Raw genomic sequence first — 27190 nt, 5'->3', positions numbered from 1 at the left:
TAATCCCTCTGCCCTGAATCTCAGAAACGCCACAACCCGGGTATCTCTTGACTTCTCAAGTTTGGCACGGATGAAGGACTCCGACAGGGTCGCTGTCAGGCCAAGCGGGGCGAATCTCCATTCAGGCGATGAGAGAGACTGACCCGAGGGGGTCCTCGCACCCTAGGGAGCCTGGGAAATCAGGGCTGGTGCACGGGGAAGCGGTTGCAGGGCGGAAGAGGAGTCCGAGTGGGCGGGGCCTGGGCGGAACGGCGAAGAGGTCATAGGAGAAAAGCGGACCGGGTGGGCGGGGCCTGGCGGGCTAGATTGACAGCCGTGGATCTGAGGGCGAGTGGGTACGGGCGGAAGTGGAGTCGCGTTAGGAGTCAGGAGCCTCGGTCGGCGGGGCCTAGGACGCGACACAGACGGACGTGGATCTCAGGGCGGGACCGCTGAATCCAGACTGCCCCGCCCCACCCGGAAGGAGAACGCGAAGGGCGGGCGTGGCTTACGTGGGCGGGACTTAGGGGGACTGGGTAGTCCTAAACCGTGACGTCCCGAAGCCCCGGAGCGCCACCGAAGCCTTCGATGTTCGAGCCCAGCCTGGGGACATGGTCAGGACGGGAGCCCCTGCCGACTCCTGGATGTTGCTCTGGGCCCTGCTCTGCTGGTCAGTGCATGCCGCGCGTGACCCCCCCTGACGTCAACAATCTCTTCCCATCCCAAAGACCCCGGCACACGCTGAAGTCATCGGAGGCGAGCTGTTTATACCCGATTTATTAGAGACCTCAACTTAAAAAGAGGGGCTATGGCAGGTGGGGCGGGAACCTGGGCTGCATACGGATGCTGGCTTCGGCCAGCAGCGGCTGCACTGGAGGGACAGGGCCCCGATTGGTGCCGGGGGACACCGTGCTTGGATTGTCACACACCAGACAGCAGGGGCTGAGGATCCGACACTCCCTCGCCCTGATGAATAAGACACACGAGGTTTGTAGTTTTCAGAATGGATTCAGCAATAAAAACAGGACCGGGGTGAGGGTGTGCGATGTGATTTTTAACCACCGGAGAAAGGAGGTGGGGGCGGGGGACGAAGGACTGCGGAGACAGTACCGTGCCAAGGGACCCCACGGGGAGGGCATATTGCACTGAGGTCCCTGTGGGGACAGGGACTTGCTGGGATGTCTGGGGGGGGGGGGCGGAGGGTACAGAGACGGACCGAGGACACCTCAGCCTTGGAGGTGCCGCTGGTCCTTACAGTACAGTTCACACGCCGTCCACGGTGGGGCGCTAGCGGCCGTTGGAGAGAACAGGATGGGGGTACAGGATGGGAGTCACAAATATTATTTACAGATTTTTTTTTTTTGAGAGGGTCTCATGTAGCCCACGCTGGCCTCCGACTGGATATATAGGCAAGGATGACCTTGAACTGCTCCTGTCTCCACCTCCCAGGGGCTGGAACCCAGAGCTCCTGCTGCTGCCTGAGCTCTGCCCACTCACCAGCAGCTCCACCTCTGATTTTTTTTTCTTTCTCTTTTGGTCTTTTCACTCTGTAGCCCAGCCTAGCTTGGAACTTGCCACAGTCCTCCTGCCTTAGCCTTCCAAGACTAGGAATGACAGACGTGACACAATGCTTTCCTGGAGTGGTCTGTGCAGGCTGGAAGTCAGTGGCTCACCACGTGGGTTTTCACTCGCCACTTGCGGGTCCCATCAGCAAGCAACGCAAGACCTGTGGAGGGGCTCTGAGACCTAACAAACACGGAACTGTGGCAGGCATCCCTGTCTGTCCCTCCTACTGTGGCCATCAACACTGCAGCAAGGGCCAAGTGGCTCCTCACCCCTCTACTAGCCTGCTGTGGTCCCTGGAAGCTAGCCAGGTCCTGACTCTACGTCCCTGCCGGTGCAACCCAGGGGCCCATGGGTCCGGGCTGTGTACTGGAGCTGCAGCCTGGCTGGCAGCTGGTCCCACTGGACTCCTACCAAACGTAGTGGGTGGAGCATCCATGAAGCAGGGGCAGGAGGTTCTGTACCCAGCATACTACTTCCCAGAAGTCCCATGTGGGTGGAGATGGGGGTGCAGTGGACATGGTTGGCTCTGGTTGTTGTCTTCAGCTAGGGTGAGCCCCACCTGCTCTTCCCAGGGCAGGGCTGCTCTGAAGGGGAATGCCCTGAGAGTCGAGGGGAACCACACCCCCAACTCAGGGCTTCATGGGGATGGGAGGCAGGCAGCGTGGCTGCCCCCAGTCAGCGCCAGGTGTGATTGTAACCGCAGGACATTCGTGCTTTGGGTCATCCTTCCTGTGGCAGTTTGAGAAGATGCAGAAAGTCCACAGGGCATGGCTCGTCCTGGTCTGCTCGGGTCCCAAACCTGAGGTGACGGAGGGGCTCTGCCAAGGCAGCAACAGTGGCCTCGTCCAGCTCAGGAGCACAGATCTGGGACAGCAGGCAGAGGCTCCCGGGCCTGTCCCTTCTGCAGGCCACCATGAGAGCCCTGGAGAGAGTGGTCGCTGGGGCAGGTCCCCAAAAGCAGGAGGCCATGTAGGGCCTGATCAGCCAAGGCCAGCGGCCTCTTCCTGGTTTCCTGTCTTCTGTCTCTCTCCTGGAAAATCGCTCCTGTGCTCCCTCTCCGTGCAAAAAAGGACCCAAAATAAATAGAAACTCGGGCACTCCGGATGTTGCCGCTCCAACAGGCACAGGTAGCGGCAGATGGTGGCCCAAGCTATCCTGGGATGGCATCTGTCGGTGGGGAGGGCAAGAACGAGGTTGGGCCAGGGCCTTCGGGGTGATGTCGCTGAACTCTGGGCCCCAGTTGGGGTCAAGCGCCTCCAAGAAGTGGCTGGGGTGGCAGAAGGACACTGGGCTCCAGACTGGGGACTGCATAGAAGTTACTGCAAAGACCAGAGGGGCAGGTGAGGGAGGGCGGGGCCAGCGGGAAACCCAGCCACCCACTAGGCGTCCAGGTGCAGCCTCAGGGCTGCAGGTGTGGGTGGCCCGGAGGTCGGGCCCGGTTTCCCTGGGCCACCTGGCTGGCACACACAGAGATGCCTGTGCCTAAAGCAGGTGGTGGGGGGAGAGGAGGAGTTGAAGCAAAAGGAGAAAGAACCGTGGCAAGTCAAAGGGAGGAGGGGCTGGGAGAGTCGGGGCCAGAGGAAGGGGGGGGGTCACCAGGAAGGGAGTAGCTGGTAGAGGGGCGGGAGTCGCCAGGGGAGGGGGAGGAGCTCCGGCCTTGTCCTCCCACCCTGCCTGGGGACTTACTGTGTCGCTCTCCCGGGAGGCGGGCCGCGTGCTATAGTGGAGCGGGGAGTACACCCAGCTCCTCTCGTCGGTGGGCTGTGCAGCGCGTGCAGGAGGGGTGCAGAAGAGCAGGGGGCGAGGAGCAGACAGGCAGAAGGAAGAGACAGAAAGTAAAAGAGGGGGATCCCAACCCTGGGGAGCAGCCGCAACCCCGGTTCCCTTTGTGAGGGGCACCTGCCCCCAACCCTTGGCCCTGGGGAAGCAGCGGTGGCAGCGGAAGCAGTTAGTGAAGCCGGGGTGCAGGAGGGACAGCGGGGTGCGGTGCAGGGGTCTCCTCCTCTCCATGTGTACCCCGATCTGTTCCATTGCCCTGGTCCCCTAGCCTGCTCTGGCCAGTCCCCTGGGCACTGAGACAGTACATGGCCCCTACAGCGGGCTCCCACAGGATCAGAACCCCAGAGAGCCAGCTTGAGCAGTCACCCCCGCAGCTGCAGGCTTCCCAGTGGCACAGACTAGGAGGAAGAGATCACAGGCCAGCGGCCCTGTCCAAAGCACAAAAGGGCCTCAGGGCAGCATGGCAGATGGATAAAAATCCTGGGGTGATCTCCCAGAGGCCAGGGCCAAGGCCAGCCCGGCAACCGCGGTCTACTTACTGTCTCTTCTGCAGACTGCAGCTTTGCACCCCACCTAGCCACCCCCGGCTGACTTCCCATCCCCACCTCTGATGCTGGAGTGACAGGCTGCGCCACATCCACGCTGTCCCTGCTAGGGCGGTGCTCACTGCTGATGTGGAGGTGACAGCCCTAGCTATGAGGTCCAGACGGCAGCCCAGTCACATGTACTGGGAGGTGACCTAGCAGTAAGTGTGGGGACTGTGGGGACATGGTCTCTCCTCCTGTGAAGTATGCTGCAGAGGGAATGGCAGCAGCGCCAGGATGGGAAGAGGTGTCCACACGCAGGACGCAGGTGGCTGGGGTCTTCCAGACCCTGCCTGCTGCTGCTGTGGGCTCTGATCACAGAGCACATCCGCTCAGGTCGGGACTCAGCTGACCTCCACTACGGCTGTGATTTCCCACAGTCATTTGAGGAGAGAAGGGGTGTGGGGTGCTGTGTTCTGGGAGCCCATCTCCGCGCGTGACGGTCTGTGGTCACTTACAGCGCCTGTGTGGCTCGGTGTCATGGCCCGCAGTTGGTGACGACGGGGAGAGAAAAGCCAGTATCTCCCGTGGGCGAACTGGCCACACAGTGGGCCGGGCGGGAGGAAGGAAGAGAGGAGAGGGCAGAGGATGAGGCGGGAACCAGGCAGGGGAGACAGGCGGGTGGCCGAGCAGGGCTGGTGGGCACAAGCAACTGAAGCAGACGTGTGGGCAGGCTGGAGGCTGGGGGACCCCATTAAGGCCGGAACCTAATTCAGGTCGCAGTCCTGGGTACTGCCAGGTCAAAACCAGCAATGCACGCACACCTTAGCCCAGCATGGGTGACCTCAGGCCTGACTGGGGCTCTCTAGGGCCTGGTGGGGGACGGGGGCCTCAATGGCGCAGCGTAGAGACAGTGGGTTAGTTGGGAAGCAGTGAGGGCCTCGGGTGGGTGTGAGGACAACCCCGGGCCCCAGGTGAGATGGCAGGACACTGTGATAGGCCAGCTCACCCAGGGGCTACTGAGGCTCTGACCTATTTACGGGCACAACCCTCTACCATTCTCCCCACGGTGGATGGGTCATGGAGGACCCCAGATCCCTGAGGCCTGGGCTGACCCAGCCTTGTCCATGAGGGGCCAAGTCCCAACTTGCACTGCAGCTACGGGGCCTGTCGCTCCCTGGGTCCCCAGGCCCTACTGCCACACAGAAACCACGGGGCCTGTCGCTCCCCAGGTCCCCAGGCCCTACCGTCACAAACAGAACTTGCCCCCAGAAGGACGTGGTATTCTTATGGGTCCCTGGCTTGCAGGAAACACAGGGCCTCAGTTTTTGCTCAGGTCTCCCCAGGGCCAAAAAGGGGCAATGCCCCTGTCACCCACAGCGCCGACACGAGACAGAAGCAGGTGTGACTGTCCACAGGGACCTTGGGGGCCCAAGGGGCTGGGAAGGCTTAGGGGAACTTACAAAATAGATGTCTGTGGAGGGTGCGTCCTCCTCATCCGAGGCCTGGCTGGCGGGCTCAGAGGCCTGGCTGGTGGCATCCACTTCCACAGTGGCTGCAGCCGACGCCCCAGACAGGGGAGCCTCCACTCTGGAGACACAGGGCAGAGGTGGGGTCCTGGGTGTCTCTGTGCACATCACACCCTCCCACCCTTAGCCGGATCGACTAACTCCCTCCCTCCCTCCAGATTAAGGGACCCTGGGTTGTGTGTGTATGTGTGTGGTCAGGAGAGCGGGTGCCGACCCGAAGCTCTCTGTGCTGTCCAGTTTCCACCAAGGCATAAGCAGTGTCATCCTTGAAGAGGGACCCAGGAATGAGAAAAATGCCCCCATCAGATTGTTCTGTATACAAGTCTGTGGGACATTTCCTTCATCTTTTAGTGATTTATATATTTGTTTTGAAACAGTCTCTCTTCAGAGCCCAGCTCTCCTGGAACTTGCTCTGTGGACCAGGCTGGCCTTGAACTCAGATCCTCCTGTGTCTAAAGGCATGCCTTACTATGCCCAGCCTATGGGGGTGTTTTCTTGATTGACTGATGTGGGAGGGTCCTGCCCACCGTGAGCCGGGTAACCCCAGCAAGGCTGCCTAAGAAAGCAGGCAGAGCCCTAGGAGGCGCCTCCATGAGCTCAGTCAGTCCCTGCCCCATTTCCCTCCCGGCAGAGTGTGGAGTGTGGCAGGAGATGAAACCTTCCTCCCCAAGCTGCTTGTGCTCACGGTGTTTATCCCAGCAGCAGAGCCTCGGCCTCCCCAATGTTGGGGTGACAGGTGCGCACACCCTTGGATCACTGGACCCGTGTCTAACAGCAGCAGGCCTGGGAAGGCGTCCTCCGTGGGGCAACAGTGACAGACACACACATCTTTAGATACCCCTGACCAGGGAAGGCACTCCCTCACCCTGCACCCTGCTCCTGGGGGACCACAATCCCCACGTCACACACTGGCTCCACCTGGACTGTTATCTTCTGTACGTCCTCCACGTGGGGCTCCTCCTGGGGCCTGCAGAGAAAAGCCCAGCCTCAGTTTCCTCCCCAACCCCAGAGCCGCCTGCAATTCCTGGTCCCTGGGGGTCCTAGTCTGGGGGCTATGGGGGAGCAGGAGCAGCTTGGATCCTGCTGTGGTCTGTGGGGGTGTCTGCAGCACAAGCAGGTGGCCAAGTGGCCAGCAGCCCACACGCTGGGGAGCTGGGTACTGCTGGGTGTCTGGACCTGAGATGCAGGAGGGTCGGAAGGTTCTGGAAGCCACCAGGCCTGCAGTATCTGGGGTGAAGCCTGGAGCTCAGTGCCAAGCTGATGCCTTTGAAGGTGGATGGGGACAGGGAGAGGGGGCTCACCGGCCATCCTGGCCCGAAGACTGTGTGCGCCGCCTGTGGGGAAGGAAGAGAGTGACTGGGACCCACGTCAGAGCTGCAGAGACCAGGCAGCCTCTCCTCAAGCTCCACCCACCTGTACCGGGGCTGCTCTGATGTCTCGGAAGGAGAGCGCTCTGGGATGGAGAGGGAAGTGGACGACAGGGTGGTGGCGATGGAGGCTGTGGTGGCTTCTTCAAAGGATGGTGGGGTGCAGGGCAGGAGGTCGGGCCGGCCTGGGGGGGAGCAAGTCCAAGCGATTGGGGTGCCGTCCCCCTCCCACTTGCTCAGCTTCAGGGGCTGGCCTTCTTCCTGCTCCTGCCTTTCGGATTCTCCATCCTAGCCCTGTCTGAAGCCCTTAGCCAAGACCACCTGATGCCTGCAAGTGCTCCGCACTGCTCCTCTGCCTCTCGCTACCCCCCAGGCCACCCCGGGCCTTTGCTCGTCTGTACTGCACTCCCGGGTTCCTTGATGCCCAGAGCATAGGCTGACAGATCACCTTCGTCTTCCAGTGTGGGGTAGCTGCGGGCCCCCCGCAGGTCATACTGCGCCTCTTCTCTCTCACTGGGGATCTGGCTAGCTGAGAAAGCCGCCGTGGGTCCCAGGGGTTTGACCGCCAGCAGGGCACCACGCCCTTTCTTGGATGGAGAGGACTTCAGGGCTGCAGGGCGAAAAGGGCAGGAGTTGGGTGCTGGGGTGGCCTTGGACCCCATGGCTTCCTGGAGGTGACTCTTCCCCTCACTGCTTGCCCCTCTGGATGGCCCCGCCTCATCAGGGCCCCTTAGACATCTTGTGCTGGGCTGTGATCTGGGGAAGTGCTGCCTCTCTGGGCCCAGTGGCCAGGAGCTCACTGGCTGACCCTGCACCGTCCCCAGCCCCAGCCAGGGACCCTCCCACAGGCCAGGCTCACATGAACTCTTCCGGAAGACTGTGCTGCTCATGAACTTGAAGAAGCGCTCGGCATAGAAGCTGGGCCGGTGGACGGAGACAGTGTCCTGGGGGGGGAAGGGGGGAGTCACTGGAGGACACAGCACCAGCCTTCTGCCTCAGCCCTTGAGTGTCACCATGACACTGCACCCCAACCTTAGCTCGCACTCTGGAAGCTTCCACTTGCCCCTATCTAGTGACCCCTCGCAGAGTTCCTCTCTCGGAGCCCGGATTCTAGGATTTAAGGGCAGCCTTGAACAAATGAGTAAGAATTCCTGAGGCAGGGCTGTGGCAATGAGGCCCCAGGAGCTTGTTACGTAAAGAAACCCTTCCCAGCACTCCTGTGGAGAGCAGGCCAGAGGCCAGCTCTGAGCTGTGGGGTCCTGTATGCCCCTGGGTGCAGTGACTGAGTGACCGGACAAATGTGGATGGCACTCACCCCATCGTGCACGAGGGCCTTCCAGGTGTGTTCTAACTTCTTGATGAACCTGGGGACAAACAGAAGGACTCAGGTCAGGCTGCTGCCTGAGGCAGGGCTGGGAGGGACCTGGCCAGGCTGAGCTGACAAGGGCTGGGTCCTGAGGAGGGCAGCCTGAAGGTTATAGGTTGAGCAGGCTGAGGTCAAGGGAGGGAGGATGAGGTGGGTGTGGCTACTCTTCCGGGCGTGGCCTTTACCTGTAGGACTGCAGGATGTCAATGATTCCAATGTGTAGTAACAGCCGTTCCCCACGCCCATTCACAGCCGGGATCCCGCCCATCCTGCAGAGAGGCTCAGGATCAGCCAAACATGGAAGACCGGGGTCCAGGCTGAGCAGACACAGCACACCTCCATGCGCGCAAGCACACTGCACCCAGGGCACAGCCGCTGCCTTGCACATCCTAAGCTGCTAATCACACCACAATGGCCACCACGCAGCCCCGTCCAGTTACTGATACCCCTTGATGCCACAGCAGCCCAAAGTCCCACAGCTGGAGATGAAGCCCCACCAGTCGGCTCACCTGGTCCCCGCGGAGCCCCACATAGACCCTACAAAAGCCGAGACGGTCTCAGGGTGGCGGCCTCGCAGGGCCTTTGCTCACCCTTCTCCCTCTACAGGTGACAGAGCCGCAGCCAACAGTCCTCATGCCAAGTCAGCATCACTGGGCCTCATCCCCAAGGCTGTGACTGGCAGCTCTCACCACACTAGAGACTTTGGACCCATAGTTGGGAACCTGAGGGGCGAGGCACCCTCCCTTTCAGGGCCCTGGGGTGGTAGATGAGAAGACAGGGACCTGAAGGTCTCCCGCTGGGTCACTACACAAAGGCCACTGTCCCTCTTTAGACAGTCTCACTATGCAGTCTTGGCTGGCCTGGATCTCTTAGATTCCCTGCCCAGCTCCACTGCCCCCTGGAGCCAGGGCCTGTAACTACACACACAGCCCGTCCGCTGTGGAGATTGCAGGCTGCATGGGTGTGCACAAGATACAGCCCCCACGAGAAAGGTGGACGGGGCCAGCTCTGGGCGCCCCAGGACCCACTTACGTGTCGTCTGTCTCGATGGCCTCCCCACGGGCTGCGCCACCCTGGATGGACTCCATGGCTGTGGAGTACAGGGCCTTCTGTGCCACCGGCCGCTTCTCATCTGCCGTGCTCCGGGCACCTTCGGCCTGGCGCTCCCGCTCCTGCTGGTCGATGTTGTGCACACCCAGCAGGAGGCTATAGTCCATGATCTTGAAGCTCTCTAGCACCTGGCGTCGGGGACATGGGTCAGGGGACTGGTGGCCCAGTTGCCAACCCAAACCCAGCGCAGACCCGCAGCACACTGGGCACAGGAGGGGCCGGGTCTGCCACTCTCGGACCTAGGGCTCAGTGCCCCTGGGGGGTGGGTCTCCCAGGACTGGAAGCCAGGCGCCTGGTCTGGTTCCTTCTGGGAGTCTGTAAGCTATGGGCAGTGAGAAGACACAGTGCTGACAGCCAGGGGGCCCTTCTAGTCTCTCAAGGACAGGAATTTAGAAACTCCATGCAGGCCTTGTTCAGCACGCGCCTTTAATCCCAGCAAACGTGAGACAGAGGCAGGGGGATCTCTGTGAGTTTTACATCCAGCTTTGTCTACAGAGAGAGTTTCAGAACAGCCTGGGCTACAGAGCGAGAGCCTGTCTCAAAAAAACCCCACGCTGGGCGGTGGTAGCGCAGGCCTTTAATCCCAGCACCCAGGAAGCAGAGGCAGGTCTACAGAGCGAGTTCTAGGACAGGCTCCAAAGCTACAGAGAAACCCTGTCTAGAAAAGATAAAACAAAATTGTTTTGCCTTATTTTTCAGAAAAGGGTTCATGTAGTCCATGCCGGACTCAAACTCGCTATGCAGCTCAGGCTGACCCATCTGGTTTCTGCGGCAGTGGGATAGACCAGGGCATCAGCATGCTGGGCAGAGGCCCTGCCCACTGAACCCTGCTAAGCTCTTGTCTCTTGGTGTGTGACGTTGGGGAAGGAGGCCCCAGTGCTAGCTAAGTGTCAACCACTGAGCTAATCTCAGCCCTGCCTTCATTTTTAAAAGAGGTTCTAGTTAACCTACCCAGGCATTTACTAATTCCCCAGCCTGAGTGATCGATCCTCCTGCCTCAGGCTGTTGTCCGTGCAGGGACACAGGAGTCACCAGAGAAAACTGGTTCCACTCTTGAGCCTAGCAGGGCAGCTCAGGGTGAGGAGGCCGTGTTTACCAGGCAGTCACGCTGCAGGGTCTTAACCAGGGCACCAAAGGTGTCAGCGTCCAGCAGCAGCCCCTCGGGCATGTCCTGCATGAAGTCCAGGTCCTTGTAAGTGGGCAGGCTCTTCTCCTTTTCCTTCTTGCTCGCCCTGCGCTTGTAAGTGGATCCCTTGAGGTCAAATTTGAGGTGCATCTTGACGACCCGGGGCAGCACATTGTTCATGACCACCACACGGATGTTCTTGCCACCTGACTGCACGCAGTACAGTCCGTAGAACTTGGGCAGCAACGTGCGCGGGTTCTGGTTGAGGTTCTGCAGGGCAAGGCGACAAGGAGCTAGCAAATGGCCGTGGACCCCCATGGTCAGATCTCAGAAGAGTGGGGCATGCCATGATTTCCCAACCATCCACCCCGATCACACCCCCACTCCTCTCTTCTAATGTTTCTGGTTTGTTTTTTGGTTTTTTTTGGGGGGGGGGTCAAGACAGGGTTTCATCAGGTGGTGCCCCACACGCCTTTCATCCCAGCACTCTGAAGGCAGAAGCAGGTGGATCTCTGTGAGTTCGAAACCAGCCTGGTCTACGGAGCGAGTTCTAGAACAGGCTCCAAAGCTACAGAGAAACCCTGTCTCGAAAAAGAAAAAAAAGGTAAAAGATAAAAGAAAAAGAAAAAATACAAGACAGGGTTTCTCTGTGTAGCCCAGGCTGACCCCAAACTCATAGCAATCCTCTTGCTTCTGCCTCCCGAGTGCTGGGATTAAAGATGTCCACCACCAACCGACCAGCTCTCATCTAGTTCTAATTTTTATATTTTTGTGCATGTGTATATATGCATGCTGTATATGTGCATGTGTAATACGCATGCTGTATATGTATGTGTGCTATATATATGTATATATATGCATGCTATATATGTGTGTATATGCATGCCGTATATGTGTATATATGCATGTTGTATATGTATATGTGCATTGTAATATGCATGCTGTATATGTATATTTGCATGCGTAATATGCATGGTGCATATGTATGTGTACATATATGTATATGCATGCGTATATATGCATGCTATATATGTATATGTGTAATATGCGTGCTGTATATGTATATGTGCATGTGTATATATGCATGCTGTATATGTATGTGTGCATGTGTATATATGCATGCTGTATATGTATACGTGCATGTGTATGTATATATGCATGCTGTATATGCATATGTGCATGTGTATGTATATATGCATGCTGTATATGCATATGTGCATGTGTATGTATATATGCATGCTGTGTATGTCTGGTGTCCACAGAGGCCAGAAGGGGGCATCAGATGCCTTGGACCTGGGGTACAGGCAGCTGTGAGAGCCAGCCATGTGTTTGAGAATTCAGACTGCTTCTCTGAAGAGCAGAGAAGTTAAGTGCTCTTAACCACTCCAGTACCCATTATCTTTGTTTGTTTATTTACTTTTGGTTTTTGTTTTTTTGAGACAAGGTTTCTCTGTAGCTTTGGAGCCTGTCCTAGAACATGCTCTGTAGACCAGGCTGGCCTCGAAGTCACAGATTCACCTGCCTCTGCCTCCTGAGTGCTGGGATTAAAGGTGTGGCCACCACCCAGCATTTGTTTATCTCTTTAAGAAAGGTCTCACTGTGTGGCCCTGGCCAGCCTGGACTCACTCGTACACTAGTCTGACATTCAGCTAAGAGATCCTGAGAGCTGGGACTGGAGGTGTGGGTGCCACATGCACACATTTTACTTTGAGACAGGTCCTCACCCGGCACTCTTCCTGCCTCAGCCCTGACTCCAGTTTGTGTACCCTCTCCTTGCCATTTCTGTCTGTGCACACGTGCATCTGACCGCATGCCACAGCACACACGTGGAGGTCAGAAACCACTTCTTTCCTTACACTGTGTTTTCCTGCATGCCGCTCAGTGTGGCAGGTGGGGACGGGGCCTCTCCCTTGAGCTGCCCTCAGCCCCTGCTCTGGTCTCTTTCAAGGTCAGAATTCCCAACCGTCCCATCACAGACACACAATGGCAGGCTCAAGCTCGGGACATCTGGGGTACCATCCAGTCTAAGAATGATGCTCCAGAACTGAGTTGCACTCCATGTTCGGCTACCCAAGGTGGTCATAGTCAGGCCCCTGACCTGGGCTGAGAATCTGGTGCACTCTGACTCAGTCCTGTCTGAGTTCCCGGGTGAGTGGAGCAGTGGGGAGCCAACCACTGCCAGTGGCCTTTTATGATGGGGTCTTCTCCTTCTCCCATGACTCATACCTCCCCGGGCTTGGGGCCTACAAGTCAGTTCTGGAAGGTGCCGCCCCGCCCACCCGCACGTACCATGTAGTAGCCGGGCAGCAGCTTCTGCAGGAACTCAGCCTCCTTGTGCATGACCGTCTTGATGATAAACTCGTCGTCGCTGGTAACGTAGAAGACGGAGCCGCTGGCACCGGGGTTGGAGAGTTCGATGAGTGGCTCATTGCACAGCGAGTACTGGGGGCAGAGGTGGGAGGCGTGAGCAGCTGAGGGCTGTCGCCTCAGTGGGCTACACGGTGTGTGATGGGTCTGGGCCTATTCCCGTTGGCACCTCACTCCCTCCTACCTATTCACCACCTGGAACCTCAGCGTGATAGCCACCTGTCTGTCCTTCCTCCACCCACTGCTGTGAGCCACCGATGTCCCCAGAGGCAGGGACACTCACACCTGGCTGTATTACTCTCCCACACTGTTGGCCCCTGAGTGTCACGGTGACTGAGTGGTCAGGACCCTGGGAACCCAGGTGCCCGTCCTATGTCTGTCCACTGTAAACCAGGCCAGGCTCACTTCCCACAGGGCCCCTCAACCAAGGCTTCTCAGGGCAATGAAGCCCAGCCGCTCTCTATAGATGACTCCGTAGCCTACTGGAGACTGTGCCCAACTCAACAGGAGCCAGCAAACAAGGATTGTGAAAGGGACCAGGGATGCACAGCCTTGAGGAGGCCCATGGGTGGCAGCGTCAAGGCAGACCCCATGGCTGAAGACTTGGTCCCCAGTATGCTCATGGGTGGTGGTAGAGCCTAGGAGGTATATCCTTAAAGGGGCCATGGGCACCCAGGGGAGCCATACACTCCAGGCCCTGGGAGGTGGCACGCAGCTGCTGTTCTCAGCACCAGCCCAGGACCAGTTTGTTACTTGGCGATGCTGACTGATACACTTACCAAATAATCGTCTGGCCGGATGCCAAAGAGTTCCCGGAAGTAACGAAAGGCAACAGGTGCATAGGTCTTGAAGCGGAAATCCTGGAAGTGGTGGGCAGGGGTGAGGTTGCTCCCTTCGCTGCGGAGGAGGACGCAGGGGGATGGCTGTGAGGGATGGTGGCTTTCTGCAGTGCCTCTCCCCATTAGTGCCACATGTGCACATGGAGGTCAGAGGTCAGCCCCCTTCACCTTATTTTCTGAGACACTGAGGTCACTGATTTGGCAGTGAAATCTCCGCCTCCCCTGAGCTAAATTATAGACATGTACCAGGACTGGCTGGAGTGGTTTTGCGGCACCAGAGGCCAGAGAGGCTTGCTTACATGGTGGCTGAGTGACCTGCAGCCCCTCCCTGTCTCACTGGAGCCCATGACAGTTCCCAGGGCAGAGATGGTCAGAGCAAGACAGCTAGCTATAGTCATGTGACTGATTCTGGCCAATGAGATGCAAGCAGAGCAGAGGTCACGTGCTCGTCCTTCTTGCCCGAGAGGGTGGCTGTGAGGCAGGAGCCAGGCAGCACGTCGGCAGCAGCGGGCATACCTGGGGAAGAAGATGCTCTCTACCACGTAGAAGTCCTGCATGAGCACGTCCCGCTCCGGCTTAGAGCTGAGGTTGCCCACTGTGTACCCGATCCCCAGCTGGATGGCACCCTTCAGGGTGGACGAGGTGGTCTGAGGGGAGAGTTGGTGGCATCAGAACCCTGAGGACTCTCTGTGCTCTGCAGCGAGATCCCGGCATCCATCCAGTCAACAGCCACCCTCTACGGCAAGGCCCCTACAGGCCATGCCACACAGAACAAAGGGCGCCATGACAGGAAGTGGATCCTTGGGATAGCTGCTTCTCATGGGCTTGGTGGGGTTTTCTTTGGGGTAAGGCAACACTCTAAACCTGGCAGCAGGGACGGCGCCGCATCTCTGGCAAACTCAAAGGAACTGACGTCTCACCGAACTGTGTGTAGCAACTGCTATGGTGGGGAGGCCACAGCGCCTGGTGACGTGCAGGGCCTGCCGGTCAGCCACAGTCCCTACCTCCCCGGCCACCCATGATGGCCCCCCAGCCACCTTCTTATATGTGGTCTCTCCAGATGCGTCCACGCCTCGATGACCCAGCTTCTTCCCATGCCCAGGGCCTGGCTGCCCCGTCACCGAGGGGGCCTGGGGAACAGGGAGAAAAAACAGGTTGGGAAGGTTGCCAGAAGGTCTAGGAAGCTCAGAAAAGGGCTTGGGAGGCAGAAGTCGCTGGTGCTGCGGGCTGAGGGGACAGAGGCTGCAGTTCTCCATATCTGACACCAGGGGGCGGACTGCTCCCAGACACTCAGATGGCCACACACCCCATCCACAGACACTGGAGCCTGGGGTCTACCCCCCATTGATTGATCTGTGGCTCTGGATGTCCCTGGGACCCTCCCTTATGAGAAGTTGGGGAAAAACGGTCCCCAGCTAGGGGACAAGGTCTTCCAATTCCTCACCATCAATTCAGGACTCAGGCCTGGAGGCAGGTGGTGCCCTAGACACCAGGCTCAGGCGGCCAAAGCCTCTCTCCCCACCAATCTATCCCTGATAGCACACTGGACAGTATCTGTGCCCAGTCTGAGGACACAGCAGATGCTCAGGCCTTTGCCTCCTTGGAGAGAAGGACAGGTGGACTCACCTCTGCAAGGACAGCCTTCTTCTGGGTCCCACCTGGAGAGGGAGAGCACAGTTAGAATTTGTCTTCCATGTTTACCTCAGCGTCCAAGCAAAGGCCAGGGTCCAGGCTGGCGTCAATTGCTTCTTCAATTGCTCTCCACCTTGGATTTTTGTTCTGAGACAGGGTTTCTCTGTGTAGCCCTGGCTGTCCTGGAACTCACTCTGTAGACCAGGCTGGTCTTGAACTCACAGAGATCGGCTTGCGTTTTGCCTCCTGAGAGCTGGGATTAAAGGCGCACCATGGCCGCACTGTGGCTCTTGAGACGGGGTCTATCACTGAGCCGCAGCCCCCACTGTCTTCATCTCCCAGTGCTGGTCGCAGGTGTGCTGCAGCACCCAGCTGCTCACCTGGGTGCCGGGGGTCACACCCACCAAGCTGGCCCTGGTTCACAAGGAATGTACATGTCCGTGCCCAAGGGTGACTTCCTCCCCACCCCAGGCTCACTGGGGTCCCTGGATCCAGACACAGACAAGGACCAGGTGACTGCCCACGTGGGTTTCACACCCAAGACTGTGTGGACTGCAGTGCTGGTGACACAGGGGCTGCAGACTCGGAGGCTGTGGGATCTCAGAGTGAGTGGAGGTCACAGGGTCATGGAACTCGCAGGAGGCCCTAGAAGCTGACCTGGTGCTTGCCCTGGCCTCTCTGCAGCAGAAAAGTCTGTGGTTTTGTGCCCCAGGAGCCTAGGGGAGTCAAGTGCTCACAGCAAGGAGCTGCTGGGTACAAGGAGGTGTGAATGGAGTCAATTGGTGATGACAGAGGTGGGGTGGGCAAGTGCCTCTGTGGGAGGTGGGCTTGGATGGGGGTGATTCCTAGAACCCAGCGTTACTGTGGGGTCCTGGGGAAGGAAGGAACTGTAAAAACAAGGGTACAGGTTCCATGTGCTCCAGGTGGACCTGGGACCCCTGATCCCAACCGTGACTGGGACTGGGGACTCTGGGCAGCTGCACATGGGTGACAATGGTAGCCATCCGACGGCTGAGCACCTGGAGCCAGCGAAGGTTCTAGAACAGCATTTGCCTTGATAGTGGAGCAATCTGTGGATGCATCTGGGGCCCAGAGAGGAGGGAGGAGAGGTGGGGCCGAAGGACTGGGGGGAGGACCAAGGCAGAATGTTCTAGGGCTTATAGGAGGTCCCTGGGGTTGAAAGCAAGAACTCAGCAGCTCCCAGGGCTGCAGGTGACATTCTGAGGCCCTGAGTCCCTCTCTGACCTCAATGGGCTCCTGCCTCGGTTTCCCTTCCTGCCTGAAACATGGTAGCCAAGCAGACCCTGTGACATGGTCTGGAGGGGTAGAGCATCACTCGCGGCCCTGACTCAGCGCAGACAACCTCTCCTCCCAGCCAATTATCTTCTGAGTAAGCAGCCCCGTTTTCCAGGAAATTATGTTTAAAAATAGTCAGGGAGGAGGGGAAGTGGGGTACCAGCTGGCTACGGGTGTGGTGCATGAGCCCTGACAGCCCACATCTGCCAGCAGCACCCAGGCAGGTGGAGCCACACAATGACCCCTCTCCCTTCAGGCCGGGGTCTGCTTTCCCAAGGTTGTGTGACCTCGGGTAAGTCTACAAACTCTCCGGGCAGGTTGGGAGCTGTCACCACCCGTCACAACCACTCACCCACGAAAGCACGCTGCCTGCCTGCCTGGGAATACCACCCGGCCACACCCGCTACTCTATCAGCCTCTATCCCTGCAGACACTCCACACCGGCCACCCTTTGCCTCACTAATGCTGCCCTGCTCTGAAGCCGCCATCTGCGTCCTCCTGCCTCAGCGCTCTTCCAGTCACCACTTGCTGACTGACAGCCAGACGGATGCCACACTGTGGGCCCTGAAACTGAGGCAGGGAACAGGTAAACCCCGACGACACCAACAGGGAAGAAACGCAGAGAGGCCTGCGGCACAGGAAGGAAGGGACTGCGCTAAACTGACAGGAAACAGAAACTGTGGCCAGGGAGATCCCAGATCCTCGCTGGCCTGGGACAGGAGAAGAGGAAGCACGGATTGGGGAGGGGTGTCCCAGCAAGTGCTTCCTGTCCACAAGTTTTCCTGTTCCGTCTTGCCCGGGCTTTTGCACGGCTGTGTCCCCTGAAGCTCCCTTTGCCAGATTCCTGCAAGGCCTGCCCCACGGGCACCCTGGACAACCCTCGTGTGCAACTGCTAAGGGCCTGGTGGCTGGGATGCCCACGCACACAGGCCTGCTCTAGCCCTGGGCAGAGCCGTATCAGAGAGAGGGTCTTGAAAAGCTGGCATGTGGTCCTGGAGGTCCTGGCAGCTCGGCTACCCAGGCACCACACACAAGAGTCGGCTTACGGCTTCTCCCGCTAACCGTGACCACAGGTGAGACCCACGGAAGAGCAGCAACCCTGGCTGAAGGCACAAGCAAGGTGCAGAGTCCCCGCATCCGGGCTGTGCTCTGCTGCCCAGCGTGACTCCCCCCACGGCAGTGTACCCTGTCGTCCTGCTCGTCTGCACACTGCAGGCCACACAGCCAAGCACAGGAACGAGCCCTGACACCGAGGACACAGGCTCAGAGAAACCCAGACACGAAAGTCACAGTGCGGTCTGTGTCTGTGGGCTGGGGGCTGCCTGCGGGACAGAGAGAGATGCTCTGGGAAATGTAGCTATACTGGCTGCACAACCAGTGACCCCGGACATCTCTCAGGTGGACACCGTTAAGTAAGTGATGCCTGCAGTCCACCAATGAGAGCTCAAGAAGCCCCAATCCGAGCACAGAAGAACCATGGCTGTGAGCACACCCCTCAGAGGACCTGCAGACTCCAGCTGCCAGAGCTCAGGCCTGGTCTCCGAGTGGCCGGGGTCACAGAGAGCCACCACTTTCCCTCAGCAGTTGCACACCTCGCCCCCACAACCCACCGCTGCAGTGTGTGAGGGGACAGGCCAGTGGCTCTCTGCAGGGCTGAGAGAGAAAGCTCGGTTCCTGAGAAACAGGTGCGGAACACATATGACCCCAGCCGTGCGCCTGGTCTGTACAAGGCTGAGCCACCCTGTGCGCACCTGATGCACTGGAGGGTTCAATGGTCTCTTTTCATGACAGCTGTTTTAAGGACTTCACAGATGTCAGAGCTACCCAGTCCCATACGAAGAACTGCCTGATCCAGCACCAATACCAGAAAAAGTCTACCGAGAGAGGGGCTAGGGACCATGCAGGTCAAAGAGACACCGCAGGGCACCCACGAGCCAGAACTGCAGAAATAGAAAATAAGGAAAGAGATGGAGGAGGAGGAGGAGGAGGAGGAGGAGGAGGAGGAGGAGGAGGTGAAGGAGATGGAGGAGATGGAGGAGGAGGAGATGGAGGAGATGGAGGAGGAGGAGGAGATGGAGAAGGTGAAGGAGATGGAGGAGATGGAGGAGGAGGAGATGGAGGAGATAGAGGAGGAGGAGATGGAGGAGATGGAGGAGGAGGAGATGGAGGAGGAGATGGAGGAGGAGGAGATGGAGGAGGAGGAGGAGATGGAGGAGGAGGAGATGGAGGAGATGGAGGAGGAGGAGATGGAGGAGGAGGAGATGGAGGAGGAGGAGATGGAGGAGGAGGAGGAGATGGAGGAGGAGGTGGAGGAGGAGATGGAGGAGGAGGAGATGGAGGAGGAGGAGATGGAGGAGGAGGAGATGGAGGAGGAGGAGATGGAGGAGGAGGAGGAGATGGAGGAGGAGATGGAGGAGGAGATGGAGGAGGAGGAGATGGAGGAGGAGGAGGAGATGGAGGAGGAGGTGGAGGAGGAGATGGAGGAGGAGGAGATGGAGGAGGAGGAGATGAGGAGGAGGAGATGGAGGAGGAGGAGGAGGAGATGGAGGAGGAGGAGATGGAGGAGGAGATGGAGGAGGAGGTGGAGGAGGAGATGGAGGAGGAGGAGATGGAGGAGATGGAGGAGGAGGTGGAGGAGGAGATGGAGGAGGAGGAGATGAGGAGGAGGAGATGGAGGAGGAGGAGGAGGAGATGGAGGAGGAGGAGATGGAGGAGGAGATGGAGGAGGAGGAGATGGAGGAGGAGGAGATGGAGGAGGAGGAGATGGAGGAGGAGGAGATGGAGGAGGAGGAGGAGATGGAGGAGGAGGTGGAGGAGGAGGAGGAGATGGAGGAGGAGGTGGAGGAGGAGATGGAGGAGGAGGAGGAGATGGAAGAGGAGGTGGAGGAGGAGATGGAGAAGGAGGAGGGATGGAAGAGGAGGAGGAAGAAGAAATGGAGATGGAGGAGGAGGAGGAGGAAAAATAGTCTTGGGCAAGGAAGTGACCAGAACTGGTGGTGATATCCATCTTTCAAGGACTCTGGAGGCTGAGGTGAGAGGACAGTGGTGAGCTGGATGTCACCGCACTGCTGAGCTGGTGTCCTAAGCTTGTCATCCCAGCACAGGGAGGTAGAGGCAGAAGGGCTATCCTTGGCTACATGGTGACCTTGTCTCAGGCAAGAAAAGCTGTGGTGTCTCCTGTGGACTACCACCTCTCCCTGGTGAGCCAGTCGCCACATTGCTTGTGCATCCTGCCACTTGCCGAGAAACTGGGTCATAGAAGCTGCTAAGGAACAGGGAGGGTCTAAGGTCACAAAGAAAGAGAATTTACCAAATCCTGGCGGAGCCACCACCCAGGCCCTAGTGCGATGGCGCTCCCACCCTCTACCGGTGAATCTTTACCCCACACTACAGGTGGCAGGACAACGCTGGACCACTGACAGCTCTGACAGGCATCCTGCCCCACACCCACCCAGGAGGCTGAGGCAGGGGGATGATGTGTCTCCTGTGGTATGTGGGCAAGGGGAGGGTCTTACTGTGTAGACCAGGCTGGTCTGGAACCCATAGACATGCCCCTGCCTCTGCCCCTTAGTGCTGGGGTGGGAGGCAGTGCAAGCCAGGCGAACACACTCTGCCTCACCTCAGATTTTACCTGAGGACTCAGGGAGGCTGGGAACCCTGGGTTAATGTTCTCAAGAAAGCAGGTCATGGTGGCAGTGGGAGCTGAGCTCTGGGGAGGCCTGGAGACCAGAATGCACCCTGGATCACGGGATGGGTGGAGGAGGGACAGGACAAGGGTCTGCTGCCTGGGAGGCCGCGGCTGCACAGTCCAAGTCTACTCATTCCCCAGGGGTTCTGAAGCTTTTGATAATCAGATCCCTCTCTGGGTGCCAGAGACTCCACACCAGGGCTTTCTGGTTCTGGCTTAGGAAGAACTCACATTTGAATGGGTCCTGTCCTGGGTGCCTGCCGTCTGCCATGTACTGTCCCCATCATTACCCCAAGCCTGGGTCTCTGCCACAGAATTTCTGCACGGCCAACTCCTCCATGTTGCCTGCCGCACTGCTCAGTTCTCAGGGACAACACGGCCAACAGACACCTTTCTTGGGCGGTCCCTTCTGTTTCAGTGACTTCAATCCTTTTCTCCTGTCACTGTCTGTCCTGCACATTCACCCTCTAAATGTCCCTGAAGGGTGAACCCCAGGCAGCAGGACTCTCAGGCACCTCCCAGCTGAGATTTTACTGGTTCATCTCAGGGACACTTGCAGGTGCTGGCACTTTTAAGGATTAAAACAAAACAAAACAACAAACAAACAAACCCTATGCAGAGGGGACTGGCCATGCCCAGAGGGGATACTACTCAGAGGCCAATGAGGGGCACAGCTCACCAGCATGCAAGACATCCTGAGCTCCCGGCTCCACAGAAGGCATGGTAGCCCCCACCTGCCATCCTGGCTCTCAGGAGGTTGAGACAGAGGATGGGGAGTTAAGGCCAGCCTGGGCTACACAATGAGACCCTGTCTAAAACACAGACTATGGGCTGGGAAGCAACGTGATCGTTAGGAGTACTAGCTGCTCTTCCAGAGAACCTGGGTTCAATTCCTAGCACCCACACGGCTAGCAACCACCTGTATCTTCAGTTCCAGGGGATCCGTGGCACCCTACACACAGGTGGCTACAAACCCACACAGACACGTGTGCACACACATAAACAAACAATGAAACAACCCACAATGAGATGCCTCCTCGTGCCCTCCAGTTTAGCTTCGTCAGGAAGCAGGCAATGAGGGCCAGCAAGAGGACACACTAGGTGAAGACGCTTGCCACCAAGCTGGACAGCCGCAGCTCAATCCCAGGACCACAGGGTAGAAAGAGAAAAAACGATTCCGGCAAGCTGACTTGTGGCCTCGACACCCGCAGGGCAGCACACATGATAGGTATACACACAATACTAAAAATTAAAACAACCACAAACATCAGTGAAGCTGGTCACAGGAAGCCACCTGCGGCGGGCAGGAGGGAGAAGCGGCCGTGAATGTAGGCAAGCCTGGCTTGTTCTCAGTTGGACAGTTTCTCAATGACTCAGCAGCCACCAGGGGAAGTAAAAAGCTTGGTCCACCCAGAACCCTGTGCACACACTCCCTACACGAGCACCCGAAACAGTCGGTGTCGGGGAAGCACCGGACAGTTGCCCACACAGGGAGCAGCACACCAGCAGGGCTGATCCCCAAATGGAATATTACTCAGCTGTGAACAGGAGCAAGGTTCTGACACCCCACAGGTGTGTGTTCCAGTATAGGCCAGTCTGAGACAGAGACTGGATTGTGGGTTTGGGGAGGTGAGGAGGAGGGGATGGGGTGATGGAAGGTTCTGGAAGGGTACAGAGATGGAGACTGCAAAATACTGCTATCAACACCACAAGGGCAGCAGGTAAAGACACACAATCCTGAGGACCTGCATTCACTCTCCTAAACCCACAGGGAAGAAGAGCGGCTCAGAGCCGACCTCGGACTGTAGCCACCTCGGGACGGCAGGACAGTGACAGTAGCTGCAGCCTGAGCTACTAATGGGGGAGTGCACCGACACCAGGAGGTGAGAGGCATGCTTGCAGGTGTTAGCCACACGGGGACACCCTGTGCAGCTGGGAGGCTGGGCGGGCCTGGGCTGCACTTCCTCTCAGCCCACCACCATCCTGGGAACAGAAAGAGGAAATCACGAGGCGGCTGCTGCAGGAGAGTTGGAGGCAGCCGCACACACCACAGGCCCTTAGGGGACCTGGGGACCATCAGGGCAGGGATGGGTGCAAGCCTGGGTGGGCACTGGGACCCCATGGCACCCATTCTCCAGGGTGACGGTCCCTACGGCCCTCCCACCACACTAGACAGCGGTGTGCCTCCCTGTGGGTCAGCTCTAGCAGTAAACAGGAAGCCAGGCCAGGCAGGGCGACAACCTACAGTAGTGGGAAGAGGCTCAGGCCCAGTGGTGGAGAGAGGAGAGAAGGCTATAGAGCCTGCCCTGAAGAATTAACTGTGTCAGGCAAGGCAACTACCATCAAAGTCCCAGGTGGGAGGCCGGGCTGTCCCACCAAGACACGTGGCCAGGTATCCCTACAGGCAGTGTCCTCCAAGGTAGCTGTGTCCCCCACGGTGTCCACCCACGCAGAAGCCCTGGCCATTTTTCTGCTCTGTGGCTGGGGCTCAGCGGGCAGAGCACTCTCCCAGCATGCACCAGGCCTAGGCTCCGTCCTCTGCATCATGTGAACCAGGTGTGGTGGCACACACCCGTTACCCCAGCACTGAGAGGGCAGAGGCAGCAGAATCAGAAGCTTAGATCATCCTCTGCTACATAGTGAGTTTGAGGCTAGCCTCGGTTATGTGAAACAAAAACAAAACACAAAGAGGGAACTGAGAATAGTGAGAGTTAAAACCTCAGGATGGGAAATTTCTGTCTGTGATGTCAAACTGGGAACAGACACACGGACACACTTGGCAACAGAAAAACTAAAATCTGCTGGAGGTCAGCGGCCACCAGAAGAGCAGTGGGATGCACACTGGCGTAGCAGATGTCAGAGAAGGATCCACAAGGTCCATCCCGAGAACTTCCTACACACCAACAAAAGATCACACGATTGGAAGCAGAAAAGATGCGGCTTCCAGAAAATCATAGGACCAAAGGCAGGCGCATCGGAGTGAGCAAGGAAAACCGGCCGTGAGGACAAGAGGGCCACCATGGCAGAAAACATCCAAACCAGCGGTCAGCACCATGAGGTGAACCACCCAGACTCCAGCACCCTCAGGAGGCCGGAGCCAAAGCTTGCTCAGTGCCCTGCTGCTGCAGGCTGGGGATTACGTGTGCCCCACATCCTCTCCCCCGCACCCTGACACAGATGGACACAGTGTTGGGAGTCAAGCCCCTGTCGGCCTGTCAGCCGTGAGGCCGCAGCTTTGTGGTGGCTCTGAGCTAATTCCAGGGCAGGTACAGGTGCCACTTGGCCCAGCAACAGAAGAGCAGGAACCCAACAACTGACTCCTGGTCCACTCAAGATCCGCCAGAGTCCTCGACCTCTCTCCATAGCCATGAGAACCCACCACACTCCTTCTCAAGGGACGCAGCCACTCAAGACCAATGCTGGTGTGGCCTCAATCGAGCCCAGGCTGCCAAATTCCAGGTCCCCAAACCTGCAGCAAATACATGTAACCACAGACAGTCGGGGCTCTGGGCCAGCTGGGTCACAAATCCTCTGAGACCCTGCCTCCCAGAGGGAGCAAGAGCTCCAAGTAAGCCCCAGCCATCGCAGGCCCTGGCGCTGCCCCTGGTCCTTACAGCCCCAGTGAACCGAACACAGTCAGAGCTCCTCAAGATAGGTCAGTACTGGGCCTGCAAGAGGAGCTTGCTGCCAAGCCTGAGGACCTGACGCCACCTCCAGGACCAACAAGAGCACTGACCGCTACAAGCACGTAGCCCAGGCTGACCCTCCCACCTCCAGCTCTCGAGTGTTGGGATGGTAGGTGTCTGACCGAGGAAGGGCCCCAGAGCCTCTCTCCATCGGACAGACTGAGGCAGCAGTCATCCGACTGCAGGATCTCAAGAGGACACTTAAGACAAGACCTGACTGAAGCTTCCGTCTCTAGGGTCAAGAGTTCTGATCCTCACATAGGCCACTGCCTCTTCCTGGTACGCATGGCCTGGCATGGGCTACCCCGGCACTCCTTGGCAGTCCCAGCGCACCTGTTGATGCCCCCTGTCCTGGTGCCATGCTGTGGGAGGGGCACTCAGGCTCCTGTGTGGCTGGAGCTGAGAGCGAGGGGCAGAGGGAGGGCCCTGAGCCAGCTCCTAACAGGCCTCCTTCTGGACCGGGAGAGCTGGGGGAAGCAAAATGCAGGACGGCGAAGCTGGACCAGGTGGAGGCAGAGGGTGGAGGAGACGTGGGCAGGCTCTCGGGTGATTTTAGAAGCAACGCTGACATAATTGGCTGCCCGTGTGGATGGAGGAGGAGGCAGTGGCAGGCTGGGAACGATGGGGTTTAGGAACAGGCTCACACTACAGCCCAGGCAGGTCACCAGCCTGGCCCAAGCCATGCCACACACCACAAACCGCATAGGGACCCCAGTAGTCACAGGAAGACATGACGCAGGCAGGTTTTGGGGCCAGGCCTCTGGAGCAGAGTCCTTAATGTAACTGGATTCTAACCAGCACGGAGATAGGTTAGCGTCCCATCAGATTGGTGGAAATTACCAGAGCAGATAGCAGGCCGGCTGGCCAGGCTTCCAGGAAGAACCAGCAGAGGCCTACTCCGCCCGCCCCCACCCCTCATGACTGACTGGACACCCCGCTATGTTCACACATTTAACAGACAGAAGGCCTCAGAACAGACCACAGTGGAGGGCTGGGGGGGGGGGGCAGGCATGCAGTTGGTGGTAAATAAATGCTAACACAACGTGCAACACTGACTCCTTTAAGATGGTCAGGGGTGCGGTGCTCCCCAATTTATAGCTGGGGGCACATGGAGGAGCTGGACTGGAGGATGGGACCCACACACGGCAGCTATGGGATTCTGTGTGGATGACTAACTTAACAGGACTCCAGTCAGGAAGGACTTCCAGGAGGAACAGCCCCTGGGGGTCTGGAGTCAGGCTTGTCCAGAGTTCAGTGGCAGATCCTCTGTCCCCAAGGCTCCATGACTGCCGTGGGACCTAGCACCTACAACTACCAGAGGCCAGATGTGGGCAGGGAGAAAGGGACCCTGGACAGCTCTTCCAGCGCAGCAAGGGACTGACTGCCAGGGCACCAGGAAACAGTGGAGAAAGAGGACAGGTGGCGAGAAACAGGCTCACTGCCACTGGGTTCCAGATGGCACAGAGGAAGGCGAAGGCGCTGAGAGCCTGGGGCTGGGGACCGCCGGCAGCCTGGCTCCGCCTCCCTCTCTGGTCTCTAACGAGGACAGTTCAGGAGACCTAACTGCACCAGTGAGCCATGGGATACTGCTGGAGGCATCGACGGTTCTGTGAGTCCAGAAAGTTCCTGTGCTCTCGATGGAGAAGGGAGAGCTATGTTCTCTCAGCTGTGCACATCCCTGCCTGCAGAGCGCACGCCCTGGGAGGCTGCTCACGACGCCGGCTACGCTAGCACGGCAGTCAGGGTCCAGGGAGAAGGGGTTGTCAGGACTTCGGCTCACGCAGCCAGGATGAAGAAATGACCTCAACATCATTCCAACGACAGGCGCCCCCGCCCCGTTCTAGAGAGAGGTAAACTGAGGCCCACAAATGGGTGACTGACTGGTGGTGTGTAGCAGGGAGGGACAAGAAGGTGACACCTGCATGACAGCCCAGCACGGTGGCCCCAGAAAGGGGTCGGGGTCGCATGGAGGACATTTTCGGTCTTCCAAGCCAGGCAGGGCCCACAGGTAGGGTCCTCTCCCTAGAACATCCCCCGCACTGTGGAGAAGCCACTCTCCACACACGCAAAGAGGCAGGTTTGGAGGGCTGTCTCCATCACCTGCAGCAAGACGATGTCCCCAAACGGGTCCTCTCTGCCTCCAAACCTGAGGACCCCTAGCCTCGCTACCGCAAGCATCTAAAATGGGCTCGCCCCCGCTACAGGCTGCCAGGATAAAGGGCCGCACCCACGCACTTCTACGAATCGACCGTGTCACCCAAGGACCCTAAAACCGGCCGTGCGCTGCGAACCCCGCATCCGCGGGTGGGGCGGTGCAGCCTCCCGGCCCAGCGATGCCTCCCCCCGCGCACTGAATGGGCGAGCGCGCTCCCCCCCGCGCCGCGTGTGCGACTGGAACAGCCCGGCGGGCCGTAGCGCAGCGCGGAGCCAGCGGGCGAGTCCACTGCGCCGCAGTGGGGGAGCGGGGCGAGCCCATCGCAGCGACGGGGGTTTGGATTTACCTGCCTCCGCCCCGCTCTCCGCAGACCAGGCCGCCTCCGCCGTCACGGCCCCTGCCTCGGCGCTCTCCGCCTCGTCCGGCACCTCCAGCTCCATGGCCGAGCGCTCCGGCGGCGGCGGCAGGCCCGAGGATGCACCCGAGCTCAGCCGCCGCCGCTGAACAACAAGCGCCGCCGGCACCACAGGGCGGAGGGAGGGGCGCCGCCGCGCGGGGGCGGGGTCTGGGCGGAGCCTGGCGGTGACGCAGACTGCTTAACCAATCACAAATCGGGACGAAGTTTAGGGCAGCGCCCACTCAAGGGAGTCGCGAGCGCCCTCAGGCGTCCGGAGCCGGAAGAACTCGTGTTCACGTGCAGTACGGGGGCGGAGGGAGGGACTTCGATAGGGGCGGGGCCTAACCAATCAGCGATCAGGGGCGGGGCTAAGGTGAATTACTACTCAGCAGCGCCTCCAAGCGTCCATAGAGGGAAGAACGGAGAAGCGAATATTAACAGGAGAACGCAGGGGAGGAAGCCTGCGAGGGGGCGGAGACAGGAGCGGGGCTTAGGGGTGGAACCTAGTGACAGGAGGCTCAGGAACGCCCCAGGCTGAAAGCAAATCTCTGAACCAGACACAAGGCCAGCCTGATTTACCGCAGCAGCAAGTTCTTGGTCAGCCAAGGCTACATAATGGTATCCTGAAATAATGTAATATTATTTATATTGATAATGTATGTTATAGTGTAAAGCGATAAAAAACAATAGCAGTAAAGAACACTTCCACTTATAAACAATAAATTTCTTTGAGGCAGAGACTCATATAACTCAGGCTGCTAGAATAATAACCCTGACTCTCCTG

General features: G+C 58.5%; 1 protein-coding gene across 3 annotated transcripts; it reads right to left on the bottom strand.

The window, feature by feature from the left end:
• Window positions 1-741: 741 nt before the first annotated feature.
• On the bottom strand, window positions 742-26545 carry Pip5k1c (phosphatidylinositol-4-phosphate 5-kinase type 1 gamma). 3 transcript variants are annotated; one of them, XM_041669052.1, is made up of 19 exons: window positions 26356-26545; window positions 15179-15210; window positions 14590-14682; window positions 14069-14199; window positions 13493-13610; window positions 12636-12788; window positions 10317-10616; window positions 9143-9348; window positions 8296-8379; window positions 8060-8108; window positions 7604-7688; window positions 7193-7354; window positions 6791-6929; window positions 6679-6711; window positions 6243-6344; window positions 5312-5438; window positions 4367-4444; window positions 3232-3306; window positions 742-2864 (listed from the first exon to the last, which is right to left on the bottom strand). In XM_041669052.1, the coding sequence occupies exons 1-19, from the start codon at window positions 26447-26449 to the stop codon at window positions 2862-2864; spliced, it is 2064 nt and encodes a 687-aa protein (XP_041524986.1). In that variant the 5' UTR covers window positions 26450-26545; the 3' UTR covers window positions 742-2861. The 3 variants fall into 3 exon arrangements, with proteins under 3 accessions (XP_041524986.1, XP_041524987.1, XP_041524988.1); XM_041669053.1 differs by lacking the exon at window positions 4367-4444 and having other exon boundaries at window positions 26356-26543; XM_041669054.1 differs by lacking the exons at window positions 3232-3306; window positions 4367-4444 and having other exon boundaries at window positions 26356-26544.
• Between the last annotated feature and the right edge of the window lie 645 nt (window positions 26546-27190).

This window comes from Microtus oregoni, unplaced genomic scaffold (genome assembly GCF_018167655.1).
Source record: "Microtus oregoni isolate MIOR12 unplaced genomic scaffold, Mior012 000019F_ref0000042, whole genome shotgun sequence".
Lineage (NCBI taxonomy): Eukaryota > Metazoa > Chordata > Mammalia > Rodentia > Cricetidae > Microtus > Microtus oregoni.
This window is presented reverse-complemented; position numbering and strand designations above follow the sequence as displayed.

What these genes read in the sequence shown, in the direction of transcription:
- Pip5k1c (XM_041669052.1), bottom strand. Translation starts at nt 26,449, where the DNA reads ATGGAGCTGGAGGTGCCGGACGAGGCGGAGAGCGCCGAGGCAGGGGCC. An exon ending in GGAGAGCGGGGCGGAGGCAG is followed by an intron (nt 15,211 to 26,355) that starts GTAAATCCAAAC and finishes CTCCCTCTCCAG; the next exon opens with GTGGGACCCAGAAGAAGGCT. An exon ending in TGCTGCCCGGCTACTACATG is followed by an intron (nt 10,617 to 12,635) that starts GTACGTGCGGGT and finishes CTTGCCCTGCAG; the next exon opens with AACCTCAACCAGAACCCGCG.